This window comes from Chelonia mydas, chromosome 2, assembly GCF_015237465.2.
Source record: "Chelonia mydas isolate rCheMyd1 chromosome 2, rCheMyd1.pri.v2, whole genome shotgun sequence".
Classification (NCBI taxonomy): domain Eukaryota; kingdom Metazoa; phylum Chordata; order Testudines; family Cheloniidae; genus Chelonia; species Chelonia mydas.
The window spans coordinates 162,614,500-162,642,366 of record NC_057850.1 but is presented as its reverse complement, the minus strand read 5'-3'; the positions used below and the strand labels follow the sequence as shown (position 1 = coordinate 162,642,366).

The window sequence follows — 27,867 nt, the reverse complement described above, 5'->3', positions numbered from 1 at the left end:
CTCTGTCAGGCATGCCAATCCTGGGCAGCACCGCACCTCATGGACCAAAGGGTTGAGTGTCATTTGCACCCACAGGAGGGAAAGGTCCAGCGTGGCGGGGGTCCTGCCGCGGGGCGCGTGCCCGTCACTCACTCGCTCACCCGCCCCTTCGCGCGCGCGGCGCTTGCAGCGGCTCGCGGGCCCGCCCACGTCCCTTCCCTCCGGCCCCTGGAGTCCCGCCTCCGCCACGCGTGGCCCTGAAAGAGTCCCCGTTGCCATGGAAACGGGGATTGTTGTGGTTGTCGCGGAAGGCGGCGTGGTGCTGGGTCGGTTCCTTCCAGCGCGCGCGTGAGCCGGGTTCCAAGGGGACGTGCCCCCTCCCGCCCCCATCCCCCCCCCGCACTCCCGGTAAGGGACCCCGAAAGCGGGGGGAGGGGAGGCGTGTCTGTCAAGGGGTAGGGGTATCTGAGGGGGTGGGGGTGTCTGTCTGTCCGTCGGGGGTGGCGTGTCTGTGGGTGCCAGGTTGGGCGCGGGTGGGGAGGGGGGTGCAGAGCTGAGCCCTTTCCCTTGCTGGGGGTGGGGGCTTCCAGGCCACATCCCACCCTGCCCAGGTGCTGCTTTAGTTCGGGGGACCCCCGCCTGATGCTGATCATGGCCAGGCTGTTGTAGGGCACCAGGAGTCTAAGGAGCTCGGGGGGGCGGGGGAGTGGTGGTGGTTATTCACCATCTGGTTAAACAGGGGCAAATACAAGGGGATTTGGAGGGGCTCTAACTCCTCAGAAAGAACAACAAATCAGGAACCACTGAGCCTGGAACAGAAGTTTGTTTATCTCACTTAATTAAAAGTGGACAGACTTAATTTTGGTACAAAGCTACAAATTGAAGCGATATCCAACAGCTGCTGTTTTATTATTTTTTAACTTTAGCCCTGCCTCAATAAAAAAAAAAAAGTTGTCTACACTCCTGTTCAGTGATAACTATTTTTTTTTGCTATTTTTCCCTTTTTTGTCCCTTCCTTCATATAGGCTTGAGGAATGAGGAATATGAGTAAAGAGCCCTCTGGACCCCCCAACCGATACGCTTCTTGTGGCAAGTATACTGTTTGCTCTCTGTATGTAAATGTACATTTTGACATGTCTCAGGTCTGAAAAATGAAATGAAGCCTTTGCTTCCTAAGAAGGAAGCCTTCACATATACTACCTACTATATCAGCATTTTATGCTGCGGGGAACATGCATAATACCGTAATCCTTGATATATTTTGGAGGGAAGGATGAAGCTGATAGTGGAATTTCCTTTGCGTTCTTTCTGTCTTGGTCACACAAGATATTCAAGACAGGAATCTGAGATGCTCTTCAACCCCACCAATGTGAGGAAACCACCATTTCCCATTTTGGCCTTCTTCTGGTTTCCTTGTTTGGAACACCCCCCTCTCTTGCTTCAAGGCAGAAGCTAATGCCACACTATAATCCAGCTAGTTAGATGCACTTTACCAAGTGACTTTATCTGCCCCTGGGCATCATGACATCATCTCCAGCACATGCCTGAGTACTGGCCTAAAGACCCAAGGTTGTTCCTAAACTTGAGTTTTGCATGCTGTAGTACCCAGCAACAGCCAGCACTTTTCATGAAAACTAGTCAACTCAGATTTAAAAATAATTTTTTCTTATAAATAGCATTGTGAAAGAAGGAAGTAAACTTATTTTGATTAAGTTAACTAAATTTTTTTAATGTAGTGGTTTGTGTGAAATTTATAGTGATGGAATGTTATTTCTCGTGTAAATCAGTAATTTGTGTTTTCTGAGTTCTAGTTTATTAACAGAGTTTTAAGGATTTATGGGTGATTCCAAGGTACATAATGGGGTTGTGCCCACCCACCCCCCGTATGTCCTCTTGAAATGCTTCCTACAGATTTGAGCATGATTTTTATTTGCTGCTCCTGACTGAACCCTTTACTCTTTCCATACCAAGAGTTATTTTGTTGCTTTCTAAATCATGCAGATGTTCTGCTTCCCCAATGCTGCCTGAGAGAAACTCAACTGAGATAAAACCAGCTTTAAAATTTCACGCTTTGATTTATAAATCAGAACATAGGGTAGCCTGTTCAGTTGGGGTCACAGGTCCTTCTTACAGGAGGTTCCCAGAAGGTCTCAAACTGTTTCTGTTGCTAATGGGTAGGCCATTGGCATTTTCCATTATAAACTAATTTTAAAGAGTTTGTAATTCAACTGTGAAAACTCTCACTGGGCTTAAAGTATTAAATAAAAACACAACAAATATGTTTGAATAAGGTAGGGTTCCAAGTTGGTAGTTATCCAGCAAGTTAATTAGGATGAAAAGGTTCCTGATGGATGAAAACATCCCATTCCAGGTGGACCAATGAGAAAGTGTGGTGGAAAAACCCCCGCAAACAATCTAATGCTTCTTGCCTCTGCTACTAAGGAAAGCTCTTTTGTTTTTTAATTATCATTTATACACTTTTTCCATTGCCATTACATGGAATATATTAACTGATTTCAATGGAATATCTGTTTATAGAGAACCTGTTAACTTAAAAACCACAGTTCTCTCTGAAAATGTTTTACCTACACTTGCTATAAGTAACACCTCAGAATGTTATAATTTAAGGTGAGTAAATAAAAATCTTCTCTTTTGTTCTGTATATTTACTTTGTGCTTTGATAGCACAATTATGTGTATTCCATTTAACCATTTTTCCCACCTAGTCAGCCGTCCATTTCCTTTATTTGTGTGGTCTTTGCTACAATAATGGGAGTGGAAATATTTGAAAAAAACAAAGGGAAAATGTGAGTGTAAAACTACAAAATTTGGGAGTCAGATTCAAGGGCAGATGTAGTACATCCAGCTACTCCGAGCTAACTTTTTGAAACTGACTTGAGTTCAGGTTGTCTTTTAAAATAGCACGTCAGCAGTATGCAGAGGTGTCCAGCAAATGACTTAACCTGACTGGTTCTAGTGCACTGAAATATTGCTCAGCCATGCAATGTTTGGAACTCATCTTAAATTAGAAGAAATTAGGTATGTTGTGAAAGCGGCTTACTCTCTAGGGCTATGTTTAATTTAATCATTATATTTCTTCAGATTATATTTCAGTAGTTAACTTAAACAAGTAAAGAGCTGATCGCAGAAAAGTAGGAATGCATTTAAGTGTTTTTTGTTAATAGTTGAAGGAGGAAAGGTCACCAAAAAATTAATGCCTTCCACTGCTGTCTTCTTGCATTTTACTGATCTCGGCATCCATTAACCTAGTTCTCTGAATGGGAAAGATAATAACATTGTATTGTAGGACAGTTGTAGTGACAATTTGAAACAACATTAAAGGCTTTTTAAACAAGGCTCTACAGTGGTATCACAGTTTTTGTGTGATCACCTAGAAGTATCAAGTATTTATTATTTTCTCCTTAGTGAGCATTTCATTTCTGTTACATCTTTCATAAAATATAGTATGTTACTCTGTAGTTTAATGTGGACTTTGATTATTACATCTGCTCTTTGACACAGTAATGTTATCAGTAAATGTATAACCTAAATATTTTTTTCATAATGATTATAGAATGGTACTACCATGTTCCACTGAAACGATCAGAGAAGTCTGTGAATTCAGAAATTCCAATCCCTCCACCATCTCAGATCCCAGGTCTGAGCAACCTCGGAGAGCATCACAATGAAATTACATTTGGGAGCCGCAGGAAATGGATCAAAGACACAGACTCAGAATATGTAAAGCTGGCAAAGCAAGGAGGCCGACCTGGTGAACCACAGTTCATTTTAGCATTATTTGTGGTTTGGGGAGCTTAAAAATTTGACAACGATAACTGGAGACTATTCCAGCAATTTTAAAAGTGACACATTTCTGGGGAAACTATAGAAAGGGAAATGCTGTATGTTGTTGAAATATGTTGAATCCTCAAGAAAACAATGCAAAAATCTTTATCAGTAAATGTAATCGTTATAGTCTAATGTCACATTGCAATAACCCCAATACCTCATTGTTGGAGTCTTAACTGTTTTCTGCTCCAGCTTTTGCCCTTCCTTTATCTTTCGTGGCTAAAATATTATTGTTAGGCTAAAATCCATTGATTAGCTCTTAAAGTATATTCCATCTGATCCAGAATGTTTTTTCTATTCCTATTAAATTGAATTTAGAACATTGCCAGACCTTTATGATAAAACCTGGGTATGTTAATGCTGATACATTCTAACTATAGTATAAATTATTTGGCAGGTTAGCTGCATTACCTGGGGATCTGAACAATTTATTTTGTGTTTAACAGAGAAAACATCTACCTGGGTACCGAGCTTTGGAAGGTTTATTATAACTGTAAATATATACGTTTAGCATTGAAACTTGGGGGTGGGGGGAATGGTCTAATCCCAAAAGGAAATTGTCATAAAATTGGAAAAAGTCTGTAAAGGTTTTATTAAAATTACTTTTCAGTTTTTGCAGTAAATGGTTTTTATTATTATACATATATTTTGTTTTCAGTTAATTGAAGATGTGAAAAACTTAAATGGACATAGCTTTGCCACAGAGTTTCAATGATTTCCAGTCTGTAAAATGAGAAATATATCCACATGTATTATCAGGCACTGTATTATATAACTATATGTCAAGATATGTAAAATGAGATGCTTGATATAATTGAAATACCGTATTGGAAATAATATTGGAAAAATTAATTGGCCAGACCTTCAAAACTACTGCCACTTGCTGGCCTTGTGGGTAATCACTGCTGGTGATTATCCTATTCGGATTAAAAAGTAGTGAAAGTTCTGATTGTCCAAACTGAATCTCAGTAAGGGCTACAAATAGAAATATTTCTTTTATAAAAATTTTAGTAAAAGATAACAGCAACATAAAAATATTCATTTATAACCATGGAAAATACTACAGCATTAATGTATCTGTTTTTTTTTAACTTAAGATTTGTTGAAACATTTTACACCTAGTACAAGAAAAACATCCCCAGTATCTTATGCTGCACCTGACTGGTATACACACCACAGTAAACCTCCAACAGATGATGAATCTAAGTAAGTATGCTATGATTCCATGGAGGCTGTGTAACTTTTTATAACCTACTGTATTTTCCTTTTGTTAGTCTGTTAAGTTTTAGACTTTGAATTAATACCTTTGCAACAGAGAAATAATATAGGAAAAATAATTGTGAAATCTTGGTCTACAGAGCCCATGTTTCCTCAATGCCTGACTACATGGTTCATGAAGAGTTTAAGTCTGATCAGCTCAATGGTAACTATGAAACAAAAAGAGGGCCTTTTGATTTTGATATAAAAAGTATTTGGCAGAGGGATGCTGAGGACAAGGAGAACAAAGAGAAAAAAAAGGTACGATTTAAAGACTTTCTTCTTGGTGTAAAACTTCTGAAAAAACTAGGTGTTTTTTTTTTTTTCTTAAGGGGAATGGCAATGCATTAGAACAACACATTTTTGTACTGAAGTTACAGAAGTGATTTAAAATACATAGTTCTGTCATGAAGTGTTCTTGTTTCAGCATACTGTACCAGGAATACATTTTCCAATCACATTGTACATTTCGTGTACTGCAAAGTTGATTAAAGTGAAATATTCTCCAATCATCTCTCATAATGTAGTTTATTTTCTATTCACTCTCTGCCAATATGGGCCTTACTCCAGATCTTTTCTTGTTAGACACAGGTGAATGTTCAGGTGTACTATTTGGGTTTTGTTTAGTTTAATTGAGGAAATACTCTGAAAAGTGCTGTGGTACCAGTTCTGGAAACAGATAGCCTCCATTTATCCACAAAATAGGTACAGCACAAGCAGTCATTACTGCAATTTTTCACACATTATCCTTCTAGTTTGGATTGATCTTGACCTGGCTGAAACGATCTGTGATGGCAGTTAAAGCCTAATTTTTTTTTTTACGTGTTCACTAATTTTGGGTGATCAATTTTTTTCATGCTTTGTTTCGGACACCTGGGACCTGATTTTCAAAGGTGCTGAACACCAACACTTCTCTTCAAGTCAAAGGGGGTACTTCTGAAAATCAGGCTTTACGTATTTCAAGTTGTAAACCTAAGTCACTTGTGAAAATTTGGGCGAAATTCCCTTGGATTGTGCTGAAAGTACTAGTTAGTGAAGTTGGGAATTGGGGCTCCTGTAATGATGTTTGTCCATACAGAATTGGGCAGGGAACATCTTGCCAGTCCACATAAGCAATCAAATGCTTGTCAGGTGATTACATTGTAATTTAGATAATAATTTAGAGACATGAAGTTTATTTCCTGAACTATCCAGTCCCCAAGAAGACTTAAATAACCAATACTTAAAATAGAAGCTTAAGCTCCCAAGGAAGCCTCCTGGTTAAATTTCAAGGTGATGTAAACAGGGGAGGAAGCTTTTTCTTTTTTAAAAGGATGAAAACAGGATGGTGTAAGATAAAACAGGTCCCCTGATCCTCCTGCTTATGACCCCACTATTGTCAACATATCTGGGGCCAACTTTATTCCTGGGGTGAGCAGGCATAACAAGTTAACTCCAAAGGGAGTTTGGCCTATTTTTACCAAGACCAGAATTTGGTCCACAGCATGCCAAGTCAGTAATTTATATTCAATTTGTAGCTCCACTGAATCTGAAATTGGAATACATTACACTATGCTACTTAGACCTGCTTTCTAATCTGTGGAGGGCCAACATGCAATTTATGCCACCATTTTCACCACTGCTGAATTTGACCCAAAGATGCTAAATCTAAAAACTAACTCCCATAGGCTAAATGCCCTAAGATATCTAAGATGATCTCTGACCACTTAACTCTTTCTAGTTTAAATTTTATTTTGCTTCCTACCTGATTGTCCTCCCTAGAGCCCTTGGTTCATGCATTTGTCATTCCAGCTTTCTCCTTCAGGATTTTTCTGCTTTAAGTACCTTGATGAATTAGGCCCTAAAGAGGAGGGCGAGCACATATCTGACTTCTATGACAAGTTGGAAGAATGTGTTTCTGAGGGGTTACACAATCCAAACACTATTCGTATAGGTTGGGGAAATGGTCTGCCTTTACTGAAGAAAATGTCTTGGCTGCAGAAGATTCAAGAGTTTTTTCTCTGCTTGTTCATGAATCTCTTCTGGTGGCAGTTATGAAGAATTTTCCATTTAACATGAAATATCATGGCATGCCCCACTTTCATAGCAACTTTTACCTCTTTGCCCCCTTCTCATAAGGATTTTCTATCTTGTTATTGTTTAAGAATGCCCTCCTACCAAATATTTTCTCCTTCCTACAGATTCTTCTAGTAAATAAAATGGAGAGAACATCATGAAATAATTTTTATTCTACTTTCTTGGCCTTGCAATCTATATAGTTGAACTTTTACAAATGGTTCTTAATGCTGTTTAAACAAATTTCCAATAAGTCTTCCATTTCCTTATTTTATGGTGATGCTTTCGATAATTTGTAGTTAGCTGCTAGGGTAGAGCTAAGGTTCTGCAGAAACAGGACAATCTTTGGTTTAAAAATTTGAAAGCAAAGTGCCATTTTAAAGTTCAGAATCATTAGGCACAATTCTTGAGGGTACAAAAGTTGTTTGCTGCAGTCATAGAAAGAAACCCTTAAGGGCAAGTGCAAAAACATTTTACCCCGGAGGTTTCCTGTTCCCTTCTGGGCTCTACTGCTGATTCTTCAACCTTTTGTGTCTCTATCTTTTGAATTGTGAGAAACTCTTATTCCTGATATTGAAAGATGGGTTTCTGACAGTTGCCATGTCCAGGAAAACTGGGGCCTGGGAGGTCTTTTCTTTAACCTTCATCCCCCCTCACTTAAATGTTAAGGACAGTATTACACTGTTGAGCTTCAAGCTTCTTGCCAAAAATTGTGTTCAAGTTCCATGTCAATCATACAATTGTACAATTTGCAATTTTTTTCAAAAGCCATATTCTGCTAAGGTGGTTCTTGGTACTTTTAAGACTCAAAACATTTAAGTGAACAAAGCTCAGTCCTTAAAGATTTCAGTTCTCTCTTCACTGGTGCTATGCTCACCTATATGTGTCACTAGGACATCTGGAAGCATGTGATGTGAATTAATATGAATTGTCACAGCAAATGAATATGAATGGTCACTGGTCCAGGAAAAGAGTGAGAGAGTGACTCTATAGCTTGGTGGTTAGAGCACTTTCATAGGTTGTGGATGACTCAAGTCCCTGCTCTAATGACTACTCATACAAAGTGGAACAGCTTCAACAGGAGAGACTGAGAAAACTCTACACTAGAATATCCCATAGTCCACTGGTTAGAGTGTACTCCTGCAATGGGGTAGACCCCAGTTCAAATTCCTGCTCCATATAAGGCAGAGGAAGAGTGCCACAGGGTGTCCAGTTGCGTGCCACAATAAGGGGTTATGAATCAAGTGTCTAGAGTAGGTATTGCTGTCCTAATCTACAAAGCAGGGCATTGCAGCCTACTGGCCAGAGTCCATGCTCTTGCTCTTGGGGCAGCATGGCCTAACGACCAAAGTCCCTAAGCAGTGCCCACACCCTGTGGTAGGTGTGGGGTGGGGTAGAGGCCCAGGCCCACCTTTCTCCACAGGGTCTCAACCCAGGGCCCTGTGAAATCGGTGGTCTGCAGTTTGGCTCAGTTTCCTATTTTAACAGTCACGTTTCCTAGGTCACTTCCTACCCTTGGTTCCTGCTCTGTCAGTTCTCCTGGGGACCTTGGCTTTCTGGCTCGCTTTCATCCTCCAGGGTCAATGGGGTTTTCACTGTTGATCTCACTGGTTCGGCCTTCACAGTCTTAGCTCCAGTAACTCCCTGGCAGGAGCTGGCAGCGTACATTCACTCTTCTCCTCAGTCAGCCCAAGCTGAGCTGGGTCACTCTCTTTTCTATCCTGTCTTCAGGTTGAGCCTGCCCAGCAGGAGTGAGGGGGCATTGCCTCTTCGTCCACAATGTGCAGTTAGCCCCAGCTGGGTCAGTGCGGGGTAGATACACCCCATCACAAGGGGAATTGACCCTGTGTCTCCCACACAGCCCAGGTGAGGGTTCTAACCACTGGGGTAACCTTTATAAGGAGGTTTCCTCCTTTTTTTTTTTTTTTTTTTTTCATTTCATCAATTTGCTTCAAATTTGCAAATAGTTTTAGGTCAACTGAAACTGCATATTTTAGCAAATCAACTATTCATCCAAAAAATTTCAGACAGCTCTAATCCTGAATGCTGTATGGAACTTCAAAATGCCTCCAAAAGGTGATCCTGATTCAAACATAGAAGCAGGCCACCACATTCTATATTGGAGAAGGGCACTAGGATGTGTGAGACTCAGGGCTTCTTGTATCCAGAAGCCTTGCAGGTGGAAATGCATTCTGTCTCAAGACAATCCTGGTTGTCATATGCATAGCAGAGAAGAATAATATGATCACAAACATACTGAGTCAAACAATGACAGATCTTCATGAGTGGTCTCTGTATCACTGTGTGTGTGTGTGGGGGGGGGGGTCAGACCTTTCAGTGGGCTACACTGAAGGTGAATCTCTTCAGCATTTACTGGAACAAGAAGTTACTGGTCCTTTATGAATGACACCAAGAAAGGACCACATTAGCAAGTGACAACTCCATCCCCTGGGGTGAGAAGCTCCTTTATGCCTTCCACCTGATCCCATTTGTAATAAAGCTAATGGCAGACCTTAGACGAGACTATGTTTTATCTTACGTTTCCTGGTGATTCAGACAAATAAGGTGCTCAGCTCTGCTGCAGATGGCCAAATTCAGTCCAATAAAGCTGAGAGTCTGGCCTCAGATAATCACTTAGAACGGGGACACCTTGTTCCATCCCATTTCCAGACCTCTCTCTCTAACTTGGTAGCTCCAGTCATGATAGAGATCTGTAGGCAAGGTGTCTACAGGCAGGTGGTTTGTGTTCTCTTGACCCCTAAAGTAATTTACAGAGAAGAATTTCTTACATGGAACTTCATTTTTCTGGTGGCAGTGACCTCAGCTCATAGATTAAGTAAGCTTCTGGCTGTAGTGACTGAACTGCCTTATGCCAAATTTCATAAGGGCGTGGTATTGCTACAGACTCATTTTCATTTCCTCTCCAATGGGATATTGGAGTTCCACCTTACCTAGCATATTGTCCTGCCAATATTCTTCAAGTTCTGTGTGATTGCATTTCTCATTACTATGACCTGGCTGACATGAAGCTAAACCATGTCAATACTCTATCCAAGATAAGATGATCACCACTGCTTACCTCAGGAATGTTTCCATCACAGACATATGTAGCAGCTACATGGTGATCTCTGTGCATACTTACATATAATTATTGCTTGTATTCTGGTTTCAAGAAGTAATTCAGTTTCAATAGTTCAGTGCCCTAGAACTTATTCACAAATAGAGGTGGCCAAACTTCCTCACCCATCCCCAAATATTTTTGTTTCTTATTTTCAGTTAGCCAACTTTTATATCAACTTTCTTGACTAGTCATTGATTCTAAAGATTTGAATTATATCTGATGTTATTTATTGAGAGGTAGCCTTCTATATGTATTTATTTTAAAAAATTATACTTTCCTAGGTCATATTATAGGCATTGGCCTTATCGTGGCAGCTGAATTATTTTTCTATGGGGCAGACATCCCTCAAATTTTTACTATTCAGGAGTGAGAATCCTGTATAGATTATATTTTTAAAGAAAAAATTACTTACCTTTATAATTCTTTTTTTCTCAGAAGATATGCTGTAGGATTCTCTATCACCTACTTCTATTCAGAGTTTACCGATTATCTTTTGAGATGTCTTTCACTTTGTACCTTTTCTTTCATTTTTATTTAATGCTTTTTTATCATGTTAATCATCTTGTTCTGGTTTACTGCTAGTAGGAGCTTCACATCTTATGCAATCAGAACTAAGTGAACTATTTGGAGAGGAGGATTTGGACTTGAGTGGAGTTGATGCATGATAACCAGTTAAGGCCTGAAACATTCTCAGCCCTGCTATTACTGCCTTTAATGGTCAAAAGCCTAAGAGCTAGCAGAGTTCCACCGATCTTATTGTAAGAGGCTAAGACCCAGGATTGAGAATCTTTCAAAGTGGTATTTTTGGAGAAGCAGAATTACAAAATATATATTTTTCCTGTCTCTGAGATAGCTAGGCCCTGGGACTTAAAGATGCTGGTTGGTTATCTTTAAAGCCCTTAAATTGCACCCAGATGAAAGTTGAAAATCAGTGCATGGAACACTGGTATTAGATGTTCACATGGATTTTGCCTCTTAAAAGGTGAATAGCTAGCTATAATATACTGATGGTTTCAAGTAGTTATTAACAGTAACCCTAAGTACATCACATTACCTTAGTCCAACATGAAAATAACCAAAACATGTATTGTAGTGATGAGGCCTACATCAGAGAAGCTGTAATGAAGGATCCAATAAGACCTGGAAACTGTGAACCATTTAGAAATAGTCTGAACATTACCTGTTCATTGGAAGGAGCAGTCGTAATATCCATCAGCGTTTCAATATGTTTCTCCGCCACCAGCATCTTTTCAATTTTAGTTAGATTTCATATTATAAATTGAATTAAACCAGCTAGATTTCATCCATGATGACCTCACATTGATTAGGCATGAGGAATGCTAAGAAATCATGGAATCAAAGTTTAAAGGAAAGAGATGCTGAACAGAGTATGAACAGCATACTGGGATTAACACATTATTAATTATTTTCATTACAGTAGCACCCAACTGTCCCAATCAAAATTGGAGTCTTGTTATTCTAGGCACTGTGTGGGCACATAGAAAGACACACATCTTGTCCCAAAAAGCTTACAATCTAAATGGGCAATGAAGACCAACAGATGTACAAAGAGATGAACCGACTTACCCAGGATTACACACTAGGTCAGCGACAGAGCTGAGGATAGAACCCAAGCCTCCCACTTCTAGTGTAGTTCCCCAGCCACTAAATCATGCTGCCTTATTGTTTTGAATCTTTGAAATTTGACATTTAGGTATTGGTACTGACTTTTTTTTTTTAAACATAACCATCCTGAAATGTAACTTTTCCTCACGCTCCTTCCTTGCCATTATTTCACAATTGAGCATTGGCAGATTGAGAGGTATGCAAGGGTATTTCAGTGGGATTAGTTTTCCCTAAGGCAGTGATACAATGTTTCCAGGGCTGGTCTCTTTCCCCCTTTTTAGCTGTGATACCCTGCAGGTCAAATTTTGCAACAACTATCAGTAAAATTTATTGCAATTTACAAAAGGCAAGCATCTTAAATCATGTCTCTTGCATAAGTTACAATATTCACTAATTCTCCTATCAGGAAAATGCTGCTCAAGTTGAGGTCCATGTGGGCAACACAAAAGAGGTGCGTATATCACTAAAATAGGGGTGTGGTTTGACAGAAAAGAAATTTGCCTCATGCAGTAATCATTTTACAGTACTGTCCAAAAGTATAAATTGGCTTTCCAAAAAGTATTGTTCCCAAAAGCAGACTTAATCTATGTTATAATACTGCACTTGACCGTCTCAACTTCTTTGCTAAAAATTTCTTTCTTCTAGGGCTAAAATTACTCTTGCTTTCTTTTCTTTTTTTTAAAACGTATCTCCTAGTATCTCATCTGCTAACTTTGTTATGTACAGGACAGTTTACATTGTATTGTAAACAGCTTCTTGGGAATTATGCATTTTTAAATCACTTTTATACAAGATTTAGATGTAGCTATGTGGTTATAATTACAATTGTCTAACACTTTTTTAAAAACTAAGTTCAGTATCAAAGGTTAAAAAGATTTTTTTAAAAGGATAACCTGATCATTGTCACTCAGTCAATCTTCTTCCTTTTTTTGGACATGCTTTATAATAGTTATTTTGCACTGTTACAGTGCCTTATCTTCAAGGACCTCAAAGCATTTTATAAAAATTAATGATTTAAGCCTCACCACCTGTAAAGTAGGCAGTCATTGTCATCAGTTTTACAGATAGGAAAACAGGGATACAGAGAGTAAGTGACTTGCTCAAGTCCCTAAGGGAGTCTGTGACACAGCTGGTACTAAAACTCAAATCTCCTGTGTACCAGTTCTGTGCTTTGGCCCTTTCTATCTTTGTTCTTTTATTCCCAGCTGATATGCAGTGGAACTCAGAATAAGCTCCTAAGTGAACTACTGGACTTGCTCCATTACCTTGGAAGACGAAACCGGTTTTCTGCCATGACTATATTTGAGCTCAGTAGTAAAATTATGTCAGAATCCTCCTATATATAGTTAGCAGGACACATCATACAATTTAAAAACTAGTTTTAAAAAGCTCTAAAGTGTAATCTGAGAACTCCTAGACTTCAATAGGGCTTTAACACTAAATCACAGAGATGTGCAATATTACTACCGATTTTTATTTGAACTACTTTAACTACTCAGCTTTCTTTCCTCTCTCATTCTTGTTACTAAAAATAGAAATCTTAAATTCATCTATTTTTATTTAACACATAGGAAAGGTCATTATTTACAATATGAGCATATGAGAAGCAACAGCAAAAAGGTTTAAGAATAAAATGTAGGTTTCATGTATAGATACCTTAAAATTTCTTTGCTTCCTCATATTGCTTTATCCTTTATTCCGAGGAAAATTAAGTGCTTCTGACACATTTTTATAAAATATAAGGCCAGTAGACTCACCTCCACAGTTTTAAAAAACTTCAGTGAAAGCAATTGTTTTTAAACAATCAGTCCCAGGTAATATATGAAACTAAGAACCTGAATGTGAAATACACTCCTATGCAAAAGGCTAGCACAAGGCCTATGGTCCACTTATTCAGACTGAAATGATATATAAATTTTGTGCTGACATCCTACACAGAGAGGAATTTCACCCATTGGAATCAACTTCATTGCTAAGGAAAATGCAAAAATAAGCGGAGCGTAAATAATGAAATGTGAGCATTTAAAAATATATTTTACTTAGTAATTGATGGTGCTTTTAAAAACATAGGTAAAGAAATGTATTTATTTACAGCATTTTTTAATTGTCAATTTCTCTTCAAAAAAGTTGGAACACTTTACACTGGAATGTGCATAAATGACCCACTGTTGCATAAAAAGACTTTAAAATATAGTAATAGTGAACCACAGTTACACAGCTTTTAATATTGTAGCTATATACAGTAATAAGATTCCATGATTTTCACAATTTGTCACTCTGAAACCTAAAATGGCTGTAGAGTTAGTGTGAAGTGATGAAAACAGCTATAAGCATGACAGAGAGCTTTTTTTGTTCAGAATATCACCAGATTCAGTCATCATTAGGTTTTGCAGAATGTTCCCATCCAATTTTTAAGTTCTCAGCCATTATGACTTCTATGAATTACATCCCTGCTACAGCAAGGCATTTATTTATGCCATACCAAGAGTCCTAGATCACTGTGATATCAGAGATAACTCAACCAATCACCACCCTTACTATATAGCTAATTTTCATGCAACAGCTTCATTGGTTGTGTGAGAGAGACTGAACAGATGTTGAGTTACTTTGGCCTAAATGCCACAGTTCTTCAAAACCAAGCACGCAACAACACAACCAGCACACACAACAACCGCAAACACACATTTCCCACTATCACAGATCAACAGAAATTTCCCAGCACAGCACAATCCACACACAAATCAACACAGCCACCCATACAACAACAGAACCAGTACACACAATGACCCCCAAACTTAACTCTGAAACCTATGATGTCCGTTCAGTCAGTGTGAAGCAATGGAAACAGCTGCAAGCATGGCAGAGAGCTTGTTTTGTTTAGAATATCACCACATTCGGTTGTCACTGGGTTTCTCAGTTTGTAAACCTCCATTTTTTAAAATTTCTCAGCCATTTCTGGCTTTTTTACAAAGATGACTTTACAAATTACACCCACGTGATAGCTTGAACTTTGCGCTATTAGTAATGTAAATAACTGTACTCCTTAGCAAAAAGTAAGTGACATTTGGCTTCATTGCCCCCGATAGCATTCTCTCTAGTCTGGCTTCTTTGAGTTGTTGCTGTGGTGGCTGTTGCCTGAGAAGCCCTGGAGACAGCTGTTTTCTCCAAGTGGGTTAGCTGCCTGAATGGCTTTCAGATTATTCATATATACTTAGCATAAAGGCAGCTGGAAAAACTTTTCATAGAGAAGAGAAGAATTATATTTTTGAACTTAAATCCAACATCTATCCCAATTTATTTAGATTTTCCTAAGATGAAGAATGAGCTGTTTTCTAGCTGAGAAACCGAGATCTGCACTTCATTTGTAATTTAAGGAAATCTATGGTTACATACAATTTGTTTCATGTTTTCCCATGAAATGCATATAAAATGAGAATCAAAATTAACTATGAAAATATGAGAATCTGCCTTGATCACAGTCTGAGCACAAGACTACACAATAAGTATGGCAAAACAGCTTTTTAGTTTTCTCATGTCCATAATCAAGTAAGCTTCAGGAAACACTTCAGTGAATTATGCCTTGGCCTTCAGCTGCAATGTGGCTGTTTGTTGAAATTCAAGACAAATAAAAAATGATTAATAAAAATCAAAAGCAGTAGGGTTATGCCTACCTCTTTACTTTGTTTTCCCTGTCCTACTATTTGTAATTGTTTAGGCTTCTCTTTTTTCCATCTTATGTTCCTGTTACGTATTGTTTTTCCATCTGCTGTTCATAATATACATAACCATATCAAACTGTTTCTGTGGTACTCTCTGTGTAGGGTCGGGAGGATTAGATTTTTATCAGCAAATTTCAATATATGTTGTTTTCATCATATACACACATACCAATGAAAAAATATTTCCATCAATACTAATCAAAATTTACAGATAGGCAAAGTAAGAAAAATACTGATTGATTTAAGGCTATTTATTTTGTATATTTTGAGCTGTGATGTTGACAGTTTGTGTTTTAACTGTTATAAAGCTTTAACTTTTTGAATCTCAATGTCTACTGTCATTAAATAATTATTGTCTGACCCCCTCATTATGTGACCCTGCATAATTTCCCACAACTGTCAAAATTTAAATTGATAAAAATTAAAATAATGCTTAAAACATAATTTTGTGCAATTGAACATTTAAATTGATAAAAATAAAAAAATAAAAAAACACTCACAATGCTGGTAATGGAGATAGAGGAAGGCAACAATAAGACAGATTCATTGCACCTAAGCATATTACTTTGAAATATAAGGCACAAACAAATTACTTAGAAAAACTGAGCCTCAATTTTTCAGTACTTGATAGTGTAGGAGAATGACTGATTGATTCTAAACCACTAGAATTTACAACTCCCAGGTCTGGGTAAAAGACACCGCAACATAAAACTAGTATTCATGTAAACTTTTTTTCATTTTAACAACAGTATCTCCCATCTCTTCATCTTTTTAAGCCCCAACTCTTCAAGGGTCATTTTGTCCACAATGAAATAACCCCATCATCTTACTTGTTACCAGATGCTGCAATCCATCACCTTAGGTGAAATCCTGGCCTCACTGAAGTCGTTGAAAGTTTTTCCATTTACTGGGGGCCAGGATTTCACCCCTGGTCTTTCCAGTTCAGAATCAGTACAAAAGCTCCATCTTAGACTTAGGTGTCCTCCATAAAATAGAGGTGCAGGGGAAATGATCCAGTTCCTCAGACTCAACAAATATTCATCTCTCCTCTTCCTCCTCTCCTCACCACCTCTCATTGTATCTTGTCTTTCACTGGCCTCCTAATTAGTACATGCTCAATCATTTCACATTTTTATTGCACTCGTCTTCACTCATCTCATATCACATCTGCACAGGCTACCTGCAACCTCCATTTAGAAGAATGAGCTGCATTTGTTTTGGAAGTGTTTCAATTATATTTTCATATGAATGTTACAATACAAAAATAAAATATATTGTAAGGGTTGCAACCTTGTTGCAATTACTAATATTATTTATTATTTTGTACTTTAATGGTTTATATGTAGTCTTCTTGTAATGATCAGATCCAACTTAATACAGTATGGCTCTATGCCCAGTAGTATACAGCTAATTTATATAGCAAAAAAAAATTCACTTCTAATCATCCAGTCTTGAAGCTTTTGTAATAATATGATAGCAGTGATTATATCTATATCTTCTGGTGTGTTGGAATGTCATGGTAACTCTGACTTTCAACTAGTACATAAGATATTTTAGTAGATAAAAATATGTTCAAATATAATTTTGATTCTAATAATCTAAAGAATACACAAAGAAGATTTTAAAAATTCTTAGAGGTGACCTTTAAATACTGGGCTTGTGCCATTTTTAGCTTATTTATGATGTATAAAGGAAGCTTAAAAGAATGTTTTAAAACATTATTTCTATGTTTTTTAACCTTAGAACTATTGGAAAAGTCAGGTTTGGTCTTCTCTATTATTGTTGAAGAACCTCTGAGACATTTGGGGGATATTTATTTTGACTTCAACTCCTTAATTGAAGGGGCAAGGGTATCGAAACTTTAACAAAGACTTCCTTTAACTAATTAACATTTTGGATAAAGATGTTAAAACATACAAACAGTTTTAAACAGTCCGATTAAGATTCCTATCTCTCTTTAGTTACTCATTGTTTACTCTCTTGGCTCTTTTGATGTGACCATTTCACTAGGTCTCCAAGTATCAAAGAATATTCTATGCTAGACTGAACCTGAATTTGCAGTGTAAATAAACAAGCAGAATTTAAAAACCACTACCTTTCAGGTCTTCCTTGTACATAATTAAGAAAAGAGGGCAAAAGCTCAGTTTTGAGGCCACCTTCAGTGTATCTGTTTGGAATTTTTCACCTCAGAATAATATAGTACAATGGATTTATTACTGTCTGGGAGACCTTGTTTCTTAACCAAATGGACAGTGGTTCTTAAACTAGGGATGAAACCTGACCCCACTGAAATCAAACGGAGCATTGCTATTGACTTCAGTAGGACCAGGATTTTACTTCAAAGTTGTTTCATTTCTTCCATGCAGTGGACTGAGCCGTGATGAGAACCTTTGACTGCTAAATTTTAATTTGGCAGCTTCGTTTTAGTTAGAAATGTACTACAACTCTTTTTGTCAGGGAGAAATGCTTATGGCTCAGCAGATTTATTAGTGGTGTCACTTAAAAGCCTACTAATATAACTAGTGATAAATAAATAAGGTTACCTAATTTTCTTCAGTTTTATCATTTACTTCCCTAAACTTACTGCTAGAAATACTGTACCTTGAATTGTGCAGATACTGAAGATATTTAGAGCTACCAAAGTAATCCCTTTTTCTGATGTCCCCTGATCATGTATATTTCCTTAATCATAGCCTAATTTAACAACAATGTTTTCTTTAACACAGGTAAAGCTTCCTGCTATAAACCCCAAATACCCAAACCGAATACAACCCTCTATTGCAAATAAGGAATTCCATGGGGGAAATAGGCTTTACTTTCCACCTATGTAAGTAGCACACACATTGTATTAACTAAGGCCATGATTCTGAAAACATTTTAACTTTACTCACCTATATAAATGTTTGTAGGATCAGGGCTTATATTTGTAATGGGCCTGAGCTACCTTGACTCTCAGGCTAGCACATGTACTATCTGAAATATTAAAATGGTTTTATAAATAACTTAAGTCATGTTGTTTAATTTTTAGGATATACCATTAAATGTAACTACAAAGTTGAAAAAGTAAGCACATATAAGTCAGTACATTCCAAACTTTTAGATTCCTACAGTGATGTTTATTGTGTACATCCAGTACTTTTTTGTTGTTGTGTTTTTAAAACACAAGACTTTAAAATAGTGTTTGTTTTTGGTTCTCAATGCAATGCAGTGAATGGACCATAATGTCCATTATCACTATTTGTACTAAAGTAGTGCACAAAGAATCCAGTTAAGACTGAGACTGATGTTTGGTCTGGGTTCTGTGTAGACACATTAAGTTACCATCTTCGCTTGAAGAGTTTACCATCTAATTTAAGACGAGAAACAAGTGGTGTAACAAATTATAAGAGGGAGAACCAGGGTAACTGATAGGAACATGCGATTACATCAAATAGCTATGTGTATAATTAGATGGTTTCAAGTTGTTAAAAGAATACTTACTTTAATTATTATAAAACATAAAGGAATAAATGTGTAGTCCCAATATATTTTATAATCTATGCTTAATAATTTGAACAAAAACATTATGTATATGTTTAACAGCAAAAATGGGAATAGAAAATGCCACATTTATGTAACTTTGGGTATTTCTACACAGCATTTTAGAGTGAGTTGCCTGTCTGGGTCGGTAGACATGGTAATGGGACTCAGGCTAGCCCTCTAAAAACAGTTCTCTAGACAGTGCTTTGACGTTGCCGCTCGGACTGAAGCCTATGCTCTGAAGCCCACCCCTCTCCGTGGGCTTCAGAGCTTGAACTGCAATTTAAAAGCGCTGTCTGCACAGCAATTTTTAGAGTGCTAGTATGAGCCCCGCTAGCCCAAGTCTGTCGACCCAGGCTGGGAGGCTCACACCAAAATGTGTGTAGATACACCCTTAGAGTTAACATTGCTTAGGAATCTAGTTTTTGAACTTAATGACTTTATTTACTTTACTTCTCTATTACTGACATGAATTACCCTTTTCATCTCACTTTACCATTCTGCTACAGGGCCAAATCTTGCAGCCCTCGATCACACAAATCTCTCATTAATTGAGTTTTGTTGAATGAGGACTACAAAATTTTGTCTCTTAATGATGATAAAAAAACAGTGGTTATTTATGATTGATTATGCAAACCTTATGACATTTTATAAGAAGCATGTTAAATTCATATTATGCTAATTAACCTCTGGGAAAAATAAATATAAATGACATTTCTGTTTTTGTTATTTACTTGCATATAAAAGAACTTGGTATAAGATACCACTCTCTTTTCTGTAAAATAAAACTGTTGCTGCCAATTCTTTCTTATGTTTTATTTCTGAACTCTTGTCTGATTATATATTTGTATTTATTTATTTTTGTATAGGCCTGGTCAGAAAAACAACGAACCAGTAAACTTCAGCAAACTGATTAGCAATGGTTACAGGGATGATTGGATTCAGCAGCGTAATGACTGGGAGAAAAAGATTCAGCAAACCTCAAAAAATAATGAGCAGCCTGAAGGTGAAGTGTATTGTGACTATTTTTTTCTTTAATTTAGCAGTTATCTAAAGTTAGTAACCAATATTAGCTCTATCCGCTCACACATCTTACTTTTGAATATGATTACACTGACTTTATTATTTTGCTCTAACTAATCCAATACGGGCTCAATTTAAAAAATACATGTGACTTTAATTGTAAGGGCAAAGTTGTCAGTGGCTTTGTATATCTTTTAAGTTGTGAAAGTATGCTTTGGCTTTATCTTGTGGCTAAATTCTGCTTGCTTTATTTATCTAAGAGATTGAAGAGACAGGTCCAATCACATGCTTAAAGTTAAGCAAATGTTTAAATACTCTTCTGGATCCTGGCTTGGGTACATAGAACTTGGCTCTTAGTTCTTTACTGAAATCTCCATCCCAAACACAGCAAAAAACACCGGTATGATAGGTAGATCAATCAGTGTCATTATGCAAAAACTAATTCCTGTCTGCTTTTGAGTCTGGAGGTTTAGAAGAAACACTGTTAGGGTGAAAAAAATCCAACAACAACAAATAAAACACAGCTATGCAGTGCTCATGCTTTAGAATCTCACTTTGTCATGCACTGTTCCATAAAACTACAAATATATAGCATTATTATTTGTGTATTTGAGTGTTTTAAAGTGAGCAACATCCACAAGCAACGATTGACTTCAAGAAATCTTCTATTAATAATTATATGGTAATCTGTAAGCTACATATTCACTGACACACAACCATTATTATTTGATACTAAATACAAAAATATAGTTTGGACCACCAGACTTTTACAGTTCATTTCCATTTCATGTAACCTTTCCCCCCCCTCTCTTCCCCCAAGTTGGCTAGACTCCCTACCATCCTACTAGCTGTTTACAACATCTCTCTAGTCCAGGAGTGGGCAAACCTTTTGGCCCGAGGGCCACATCGGGGTGCGAAACTGTATGGAGGGCCTGGTAGGGAAGGCTGTGCATCCCCAAACAGCCTGGGCCCTGCCCCCTATCCGCCCCCTCCCACTTCCCGCCCACTGCCTGCCCCCCTCAAAATCCCCAACCCATCCAGTGCTTCACCACCCTCCTTGTGAAAAAGTTTCCTAATATCCAACCTAAACTTCCCCCACTGCAACTTGAGACCATTACTCCTCGTTCTGTCATCTGCTACCACTGAGAACAGTCTAGTTTGATCCTCTTTGGAACCCCCTTTCAGGTAGTTGAAAGCAGCTATCAAATCCCTCCTCATTCTTCTCTTCCGCAGACTAAACAAACCCAGTTCCCTCAGCCTCTCCTCATAAGTCATGTGTTCCAGTCCCATAATCATTTTTGTTGTCCTCCGCTGGATGTTTTCCAATTTTTCCACATCCTTCTTGTAGTGTGGGGCCCAAAACTGTACACAGTACTCCAGATGAGGCCTCGCCAATGTCGAATAGAGGGGAACGATCATGTCCCTCGATCTGCTGGCAATGCCCCTATGTATACATCCCAAAATGCCATTGGCCTTCTTGGCAACAAGGGCACACTGTTGACTCATATCCAGCTTCTCGTCCACTGTAATCCCTAGGTCCTTTTCTGCAGAACTGCTGCCTAGCCATTCGGTCCCTAGTCTGTAGCGGTGCATGGGATTCTTCCGTCCTAAGTGCAGGACTCTGCACTTGTCCTTGTTGAACCTCATCAGATTTCTTTTGGCCCAATCCTCTAATTTGTCTAGGGCCCTCTGTAGCCTATCCCTAGCCTCCAGCGTATCTACCTCTCCTCCCAGTTTAGTGTCATCTGCAAACTTGCTGAGGGTGCAATCCACTCCATCTTCCAGATCATTAATGAAGATATTGAACAAAACCGGCTCAAGGATCAACCCTTGGGGCACTTCACTGGATACCGGCTGCCAACAAGACATGGAGCCATTGATCACTACCCGTTGAGCCCGACAATCTAGCCAGCTTTCTATCCACCTTATAGTCCATTCATCCAGCCCATACTTCTTTAACTTGCTGGCAAGAATACTGTGGGAGACTGTGTCAAAAGCTTTGTTAAAGTAAAGGAACAACACATCCACTGCTTTCCCCTCATCCACAGAGCCAGTAATTATAAATAGGTTTAGAGACAGGTAATTGATTTAGGTTGGTTTAAGAATTTTAAAACTTGCTATATCAGTTTTTTTTATGCACTGTTATTTTTATTATGGCATCTTTAGTAAAGTGTTCTTTCTGCATTATTTCTTGCAGAGTCTCTTCCTCCAAGTGAGTACCAGAAGAAAATAGAAAAGAAGCAGAAAGCTAAAAAATATAAATTGTCATTCAAAAGAAAAACTGTTGCAAAAATAAAGGATGAACCCAGATCTCAATCTGGACCTGAAATAGGTGCCCCACCTAAGAAGTCACTCTTCAAACTCAACATGTATGCCACCCCAGTCCCTATCCGTACAGAACCCATTGCTGTCTTTAGAGAATTAAAGACTTCATTAATCAACGAAGCAACCTAAAAACTTTTCCCCTAACACAAACATTTAATGTTTTTATTACTCTTGGTTTTGGATTTTACTTAACACAGAACACTTCTTCCTGAATTTTTCAACTATTGGGGTCTCTGTATGTGGAAATTTAAGATACTGCATTATTAAATTTCCAACTTAATTTTTTCAGTAGAAGCAGGTTTGTGTGTGAGCCTAGGAAGGAGCATCTCAGGAAATGAAGGAAAGGCACATACGTTGAGTCTCAGAACATGCATGGTTTTAATTTTTAATGTTTGTTTTACTGTAGTGCATCTGAAACTGAGGCAGGTTAGGTAGGTAGCTTAACCTGCCAAGCTCTGACTCAAGGTATGTGTGACTAGATGTTGTCTCAATGATGTAGAAATTTCAGGGTAATGGCTAGTTGTTTGATTCTCTCACTTTTCATTTTATTTTTTATTTTTTTAATTAATTTATATAGTGTGACTTCAAATAGAATTTAAACATCAACCATGCTGATAGAATTGCATTGGGAGGACTGTTTGCGGTACCTTCTTCCACTCCCCTCCATCTCCCACACTCTTTCAAAGGCTTAGTACTGCCAGTCAGTGATGCTGAAGCAGTACATCTCTTCCCACTTCACAACAAGGCTCAGGCTTGGCAACGTTATAATTTAGAACTTAGGATACTACCACTATAATTGCTGTGCACATTTACTGGGTGCCAGTTAGGTTAATGGCTACAGCACCATCCTTAAATTGTAACAGTCCCAAAGTACTAACTTCATAAACTGACAGGTCCGTGTAAACACCCACCACATTGACTGGTGTTATGTAAATTGCCAGAAAGTATCTAGATTTTGGAGTTCCATGGTGTGTGAGAGAGATGGCAAGATGTCGGTGATGTAGTTAGCCAATTGGTGTTATGTCAAATTGTTAAGGGTCTTGTTTGAGTTATGTGCAGTGACAGTGAGAATGAAGTGTTTTTAATTTGCAACTTTAAATTGAGTAACAACTATGCAAAGAAATACCTAAAAGGGCACAGGCGTTGAAATTTCCCTAGATTGTGATCATGTAAATCTCCCACATGAAACATAACCCATTCCATATCATCTAAGGTTAGTTAGAATGGGAGGACAAACTGTTTTATTGCATGGTATTAAGCTATTAAAGTTCACCTATTGCTGTTTTACTTCTCATTTTGGTATTCCACATAATAATCGGTTGGAAAATTATATGGGATACAAATGTTTGGACGATTATTTCTACTTTTGTATTTAGCACTTACCTTTTTCTATGTATCCTTACCTCCCCTACCCCAAACTTTTTTTCCCCTGTCTTTTATTTTTTTATCTTGTTCCCTTCCTCCTCTTGTTACAGTTAGCAACAGTAGTATTATGAGTGAGCTTTGTATATAGAAGTGGGGCTGGAGGGTTACAAATGTAGAGCTCTTCTGCAATTAAAGTGACTTTCACTGAGTAGGATTGTAAATTTACATTACAATCAAGTTATAAATTTTTTCCCCCTCCTTAATGGGTATGGAGCTTCACAAATGGAGCACAGCTACTGTGATTCTGCTGAACAGTTGAATATCAGAATATGGGGGCCCCTCACAGGGAGTGTACATTTCCACAAAAAATGGAGTTCAGCTCTGCTTGGGCTCCCTTCGTGCTTTCACGGGCAGAGGTAGTTTAGGGGCATCGTACAGCTGAAGTGGCGGATCTACAGCTAGGCATCTCCACTGGCCATTGACTTCCGCAAATGCACTAGGGTCTGTCCACATAGAACTGGCAGAATCAGGGTCTTAGTTAGTTTCTCTCTGTAGCTGGCTTCATGTGTGGAGCATTGCTATATCTGATGCTGTTTTGCCACTGTTCCACCACACAGGATGCATACAAGTGAGCAATGGATAAGGAAGCATTACAGGGCATTGATTCTTGGTCAGAGAGCAGCAATGCATTGCAAACTTCACATGTAGCATTGTCTTTTCTCCCGGTCACTTACAGATATAGAAGTATTAGACTTTGTAGGTATTTTTTGCAAGTGAAAGGTTAGCATTTGGCCACATTGTTTTATTGTCAGAAGTTGTCATCTAGTCTCTCATTTTTTGTATTGCAGGTTCAGAGACATCCCAGCCCGAATTGACTCCAACAGACAACAAGTAAAAGCTGCAGCTTCAGAGATGTAATAAATATATTAATATTTTAAAAAGAGCATCAAGAACAGTAAAGCATGATATGGCTTATGAAACAGGCTCCTATGTTTATAGGTTGATATTTGTTAATTACATGTATCTAACCATTGTAGTTAAATTCATCCCTGGTACAACTTCATTTACTTCAGTAGCTTTACACCAGAGATGAAATTGATTCAGTGCTTCACTCCAGCAAGTTCTACAGTGTAGGCAATAGCTACTGCAGTATACTTCTAGGTCTGGTTTTAATGTCATGTCAGCATACAAATTGAAGCCTATATTATCACTGGTTCCACCAGACTAGTACTACACCATTACCATCAATTTGCCTTTTACTAAGGTTTTGTCTACACACAAATACTGTACCAGTATAGTTAAAGTAGTACAATCCCCTGTACTGTGGACACAGTTATGCCGTTAAAGGAAGAGAAAGTATACTGATGTAAACGTGTCTACACTAAAGATTGTACTGGTATAACTACTTAGATAAAATCTCACACTCCCAACTGAAAAGTTATACTGGTACAAAAACTCTTAGACCAGGTTTACGGCTTTCTTACAGCACTGCGGCACTGCACCTGCTACATAAGAATTGGTTGATCAGTGGCATTGCTGCAGGAACAGGACCAACTCAGCAGATCCTGTAGCATCATGTGTCATAGTTTTGCATGTTTTGCATCACTGGAAGTTGTTCAATAGCGCAAACAATGAGACTGATCTGAGCAATGCATGCTGTCTGCACTTAAAGCCTTTAAAGTCTTAATAATTTTGTACGTCTTGTAATTTTGACTGGGTCAAGAAAATTCTATGTTGTTGGTTCATATTAAGCAAAAAAAGGTTATATTTTTGAAATAGCAATGCATATTAATGGTAAAGATGTTACTCTGAAAGCTGGGACGTATTAACAATCTTCAGTACTGCATTTTCACATTTACTTTTGTCTGTTTGAATTAGGGTTTGTCCCTTGAATCCCATAAGCCATACAAACATTGAATCTGTTTGAGTAGATTCCACTAGAGAATGGACATAATTTTAGATTTGGTTCATTAAGAAATTTCTTTTTGTACTGTGGGGGAAAAAAAACCCCAAAAATTGTTACAATTGAAATGTTAATTTGGTTATTTCCTTTTCAGAATATACTCACCATTCATTGTACATCTGTTAATCCAAAATTAAAAGTTTTAAGTCATATTACCAAAAAAGCATCTGTCTGAATACAGTGTTTTCTGAATTAGTTTGCATTGATTTAGCAATACTTTTAAATTAGTTTGGTATGAAAATTGGTTAGACACTATTATGAAAGTGGGCCTATTACTAATTCAAAACCAAAAAACTTAGGGAGAAATCCTGACCTTATTGAAGACAGTGGGAGTTTTGCCATTCAGGTCAGTGGGATCAAGACTTCACTTGTCATTTCAAACACCGGTTCAGGTTTCTAAATAAATGGCAAACATTGTACTTATCACATTATTTACAAAACCCAAGTGCTTAAATAAATCTTATAACGTTCGCAAATAAGCAAACACATTCCTATTAAGCATAAAGAAATGCATGAATTTTCCCAAGAGATTTAACTATTTGAAAAGGTAGTAACAAGCTATTTCTCAGAAAGAGGAAGACAAAGAATGTCAGCTGAAAGTCAGAATTTCAAATTCAGGGCAATTTCTTTACGACCTGTAAATCAAAAATAGTTGACACATTTTCTTCCTGCTTTGCAGAATTCTTTTGCATTAAGAGTAAATGTGGAAACTTTGGGCCCAAACACATCCCCAAAATTATAGGGATGCTAAAATAAGACTTTATAATGAAAGTTTGTTACAACCTGAACCATGCAGAGGCTACTGCCTCTCCATAATGATTCGTGTCTTTGGGAGAAAGGGAATTTGTGTGTGGAAATTGTTTACGTTTAGCAGGGAGATTGTGGACAGTTCTGTATCAGGATTTCAAAAAGGTAATATAATAAGGTATATATTTTGTATAAGAGCTCCTGCTTTATAATGGACAGATGATATGGTCAATTACAAAATGCCATACTTCTTGTAGAACCTACCTGTAGCTCCACAAAGCATTCAGGAGAATAAGTACTCTATGTAGCTTTATAAAAATCTTGTAGAACCATACACTCATATAAATTTCTCCAAGCCACATCCTGGGAATTCAGCATTTGTCAGCTGAAACAGCATTGTAAACTGTATGCCTGCTGACAGGATTACATCTATTGTTAGTGTCTGAAAAGAATGACTACCTTCCAGTACAATAGACAGTTCTAATTGTACATTTCTAACAATGATGACCTATGATCATAAGATCAATGTCATTCATAAAAGCCTCGGGAATACTTACGTCAAGGTTCCTTCCCCACTCTGAACTCTAGGGTACAGATGTGGGGACCTGCATGAAAACCTCCTAAGCTTACTTTTACCAGCTTAGGTTAAAACTTCCCCAAGGTACAAATTAATTTTACCCTTTGCCCTTGGAATTTCCACTGCCACCACCAAATTTTAACTGGGTTTACTGGGAAACATAGATTGGACACGTCTTTCCCCCCCAAAATCCTCCCAACCCTTGCACCCACTTCCTGGGAAAGGTTTGGTAAAAATCCTCACCAATTTGCGTAGGTGACCACAGACCCAAACCCTTGGATCTGAGAACAATGAAAAAAACATTCAGTTCTTGAAAAGAAACACTTTAATAGAAGAAACAGTAAAAAGAATCACCTCTGTAAAATCAGGATGGTAAATACCTTACAGGGTAATTAGATTCAAAACATAGAGAATCCCTCTAGGCCAAACCTTAAGTTACAAAAAGACACACAGACAGGAATATTCATTCTATTCAGCACAACTTATTTTCTCAGCCATTTAAAGAAATCATAATCTAACACATACCTAGCTAGATTACTTACTAAATTCCTGTTCTGTCCCTGGTAAAAGCAGCATACAGACAGACACAGACCCTTTGTTTCTCTCCCTCCTCCCAGCTTTTGAAAGTATCTTGTCTCCTCATTGGTCATTTTGGTCAGGTGCCAGCAAGGTTACCTTTAGCTTCTTAACCCTTTACAGGTGAGAGGATTTTTCCTCTGGCCAGGAGGGATTTTAAAGGGGTT

The 27,867-nt window shown here is 38.0% G+C and overlaps 1 protein-coding gene and 1 long non-coding RNA gene across 7 annotated transcripts; one reads left to right on the top strand and one right to left on the bottom strand.

The window, feature by feature from the left end:
* Positions 1 to 167: 167 nt before the first annotated feature.
* C2H7orf57 (chromosome 2 C7orf57 homolog) lies at positions 168 to 25,834 on the top strand. 6 transcript variants are annotated; one of them, XM_007061352.3, is made up of 10 exons: positions 230 to 387; positions 1,005 to 1,068; positions 3,553 to 3,750; positions 4,925 to 5,033; positions 5,186 to 5,345; positions 12,293 to 12,337; positions 18,332 to 18,432; positions 19,994 to 20,130; positions 22,345 to 22,516; positions 24,686 to 25,834. In XM_007061352.3, exons 2-10 carry the CDS (start codon positions 1,014 to 1,016, stop codon positions 24,753 to 24,755), a joined length of 1,047 nt encoding a protein of 348 aa, XP_007061414.2. In that variant the 5' UTR covers positions 230 to 387; positions 1,005 to 1,013; the 3' UTR covers positions 24,756 to 25,834. The 6 variants fall into 6 exon arrangements, with proteins under 6 accessions (XP_037745891.1, XP_007061414.2, XP_037745894.1 ...); XM_037889964.2 differs by having other exon boundaries at positions 239 to 387; positions 22,345 to 22,359; XM_037889963.2 differs by lacking the exon at positions 12,293 to 12,337 and having other exon boundaries at positions 168 to 387.
* LOC122464628 lies at positions 15,170 to 26,952 on the bottom strand. Its single transcript, XR_006288827.1, has 3 exons — positions 26,812 to 26,952; positions 26,114 to 26,196; positions 15,170 to 15,488 (listed from the first exon to the last, which is right to left on the bottom strand). It is a non-coding gene; the product is annotated as an uncharacterized LOC122464628 (long non-coding RNA).
* Between the last annotated feature and the right edge of the window lie 915 nt (positions 26,953 to 27,867).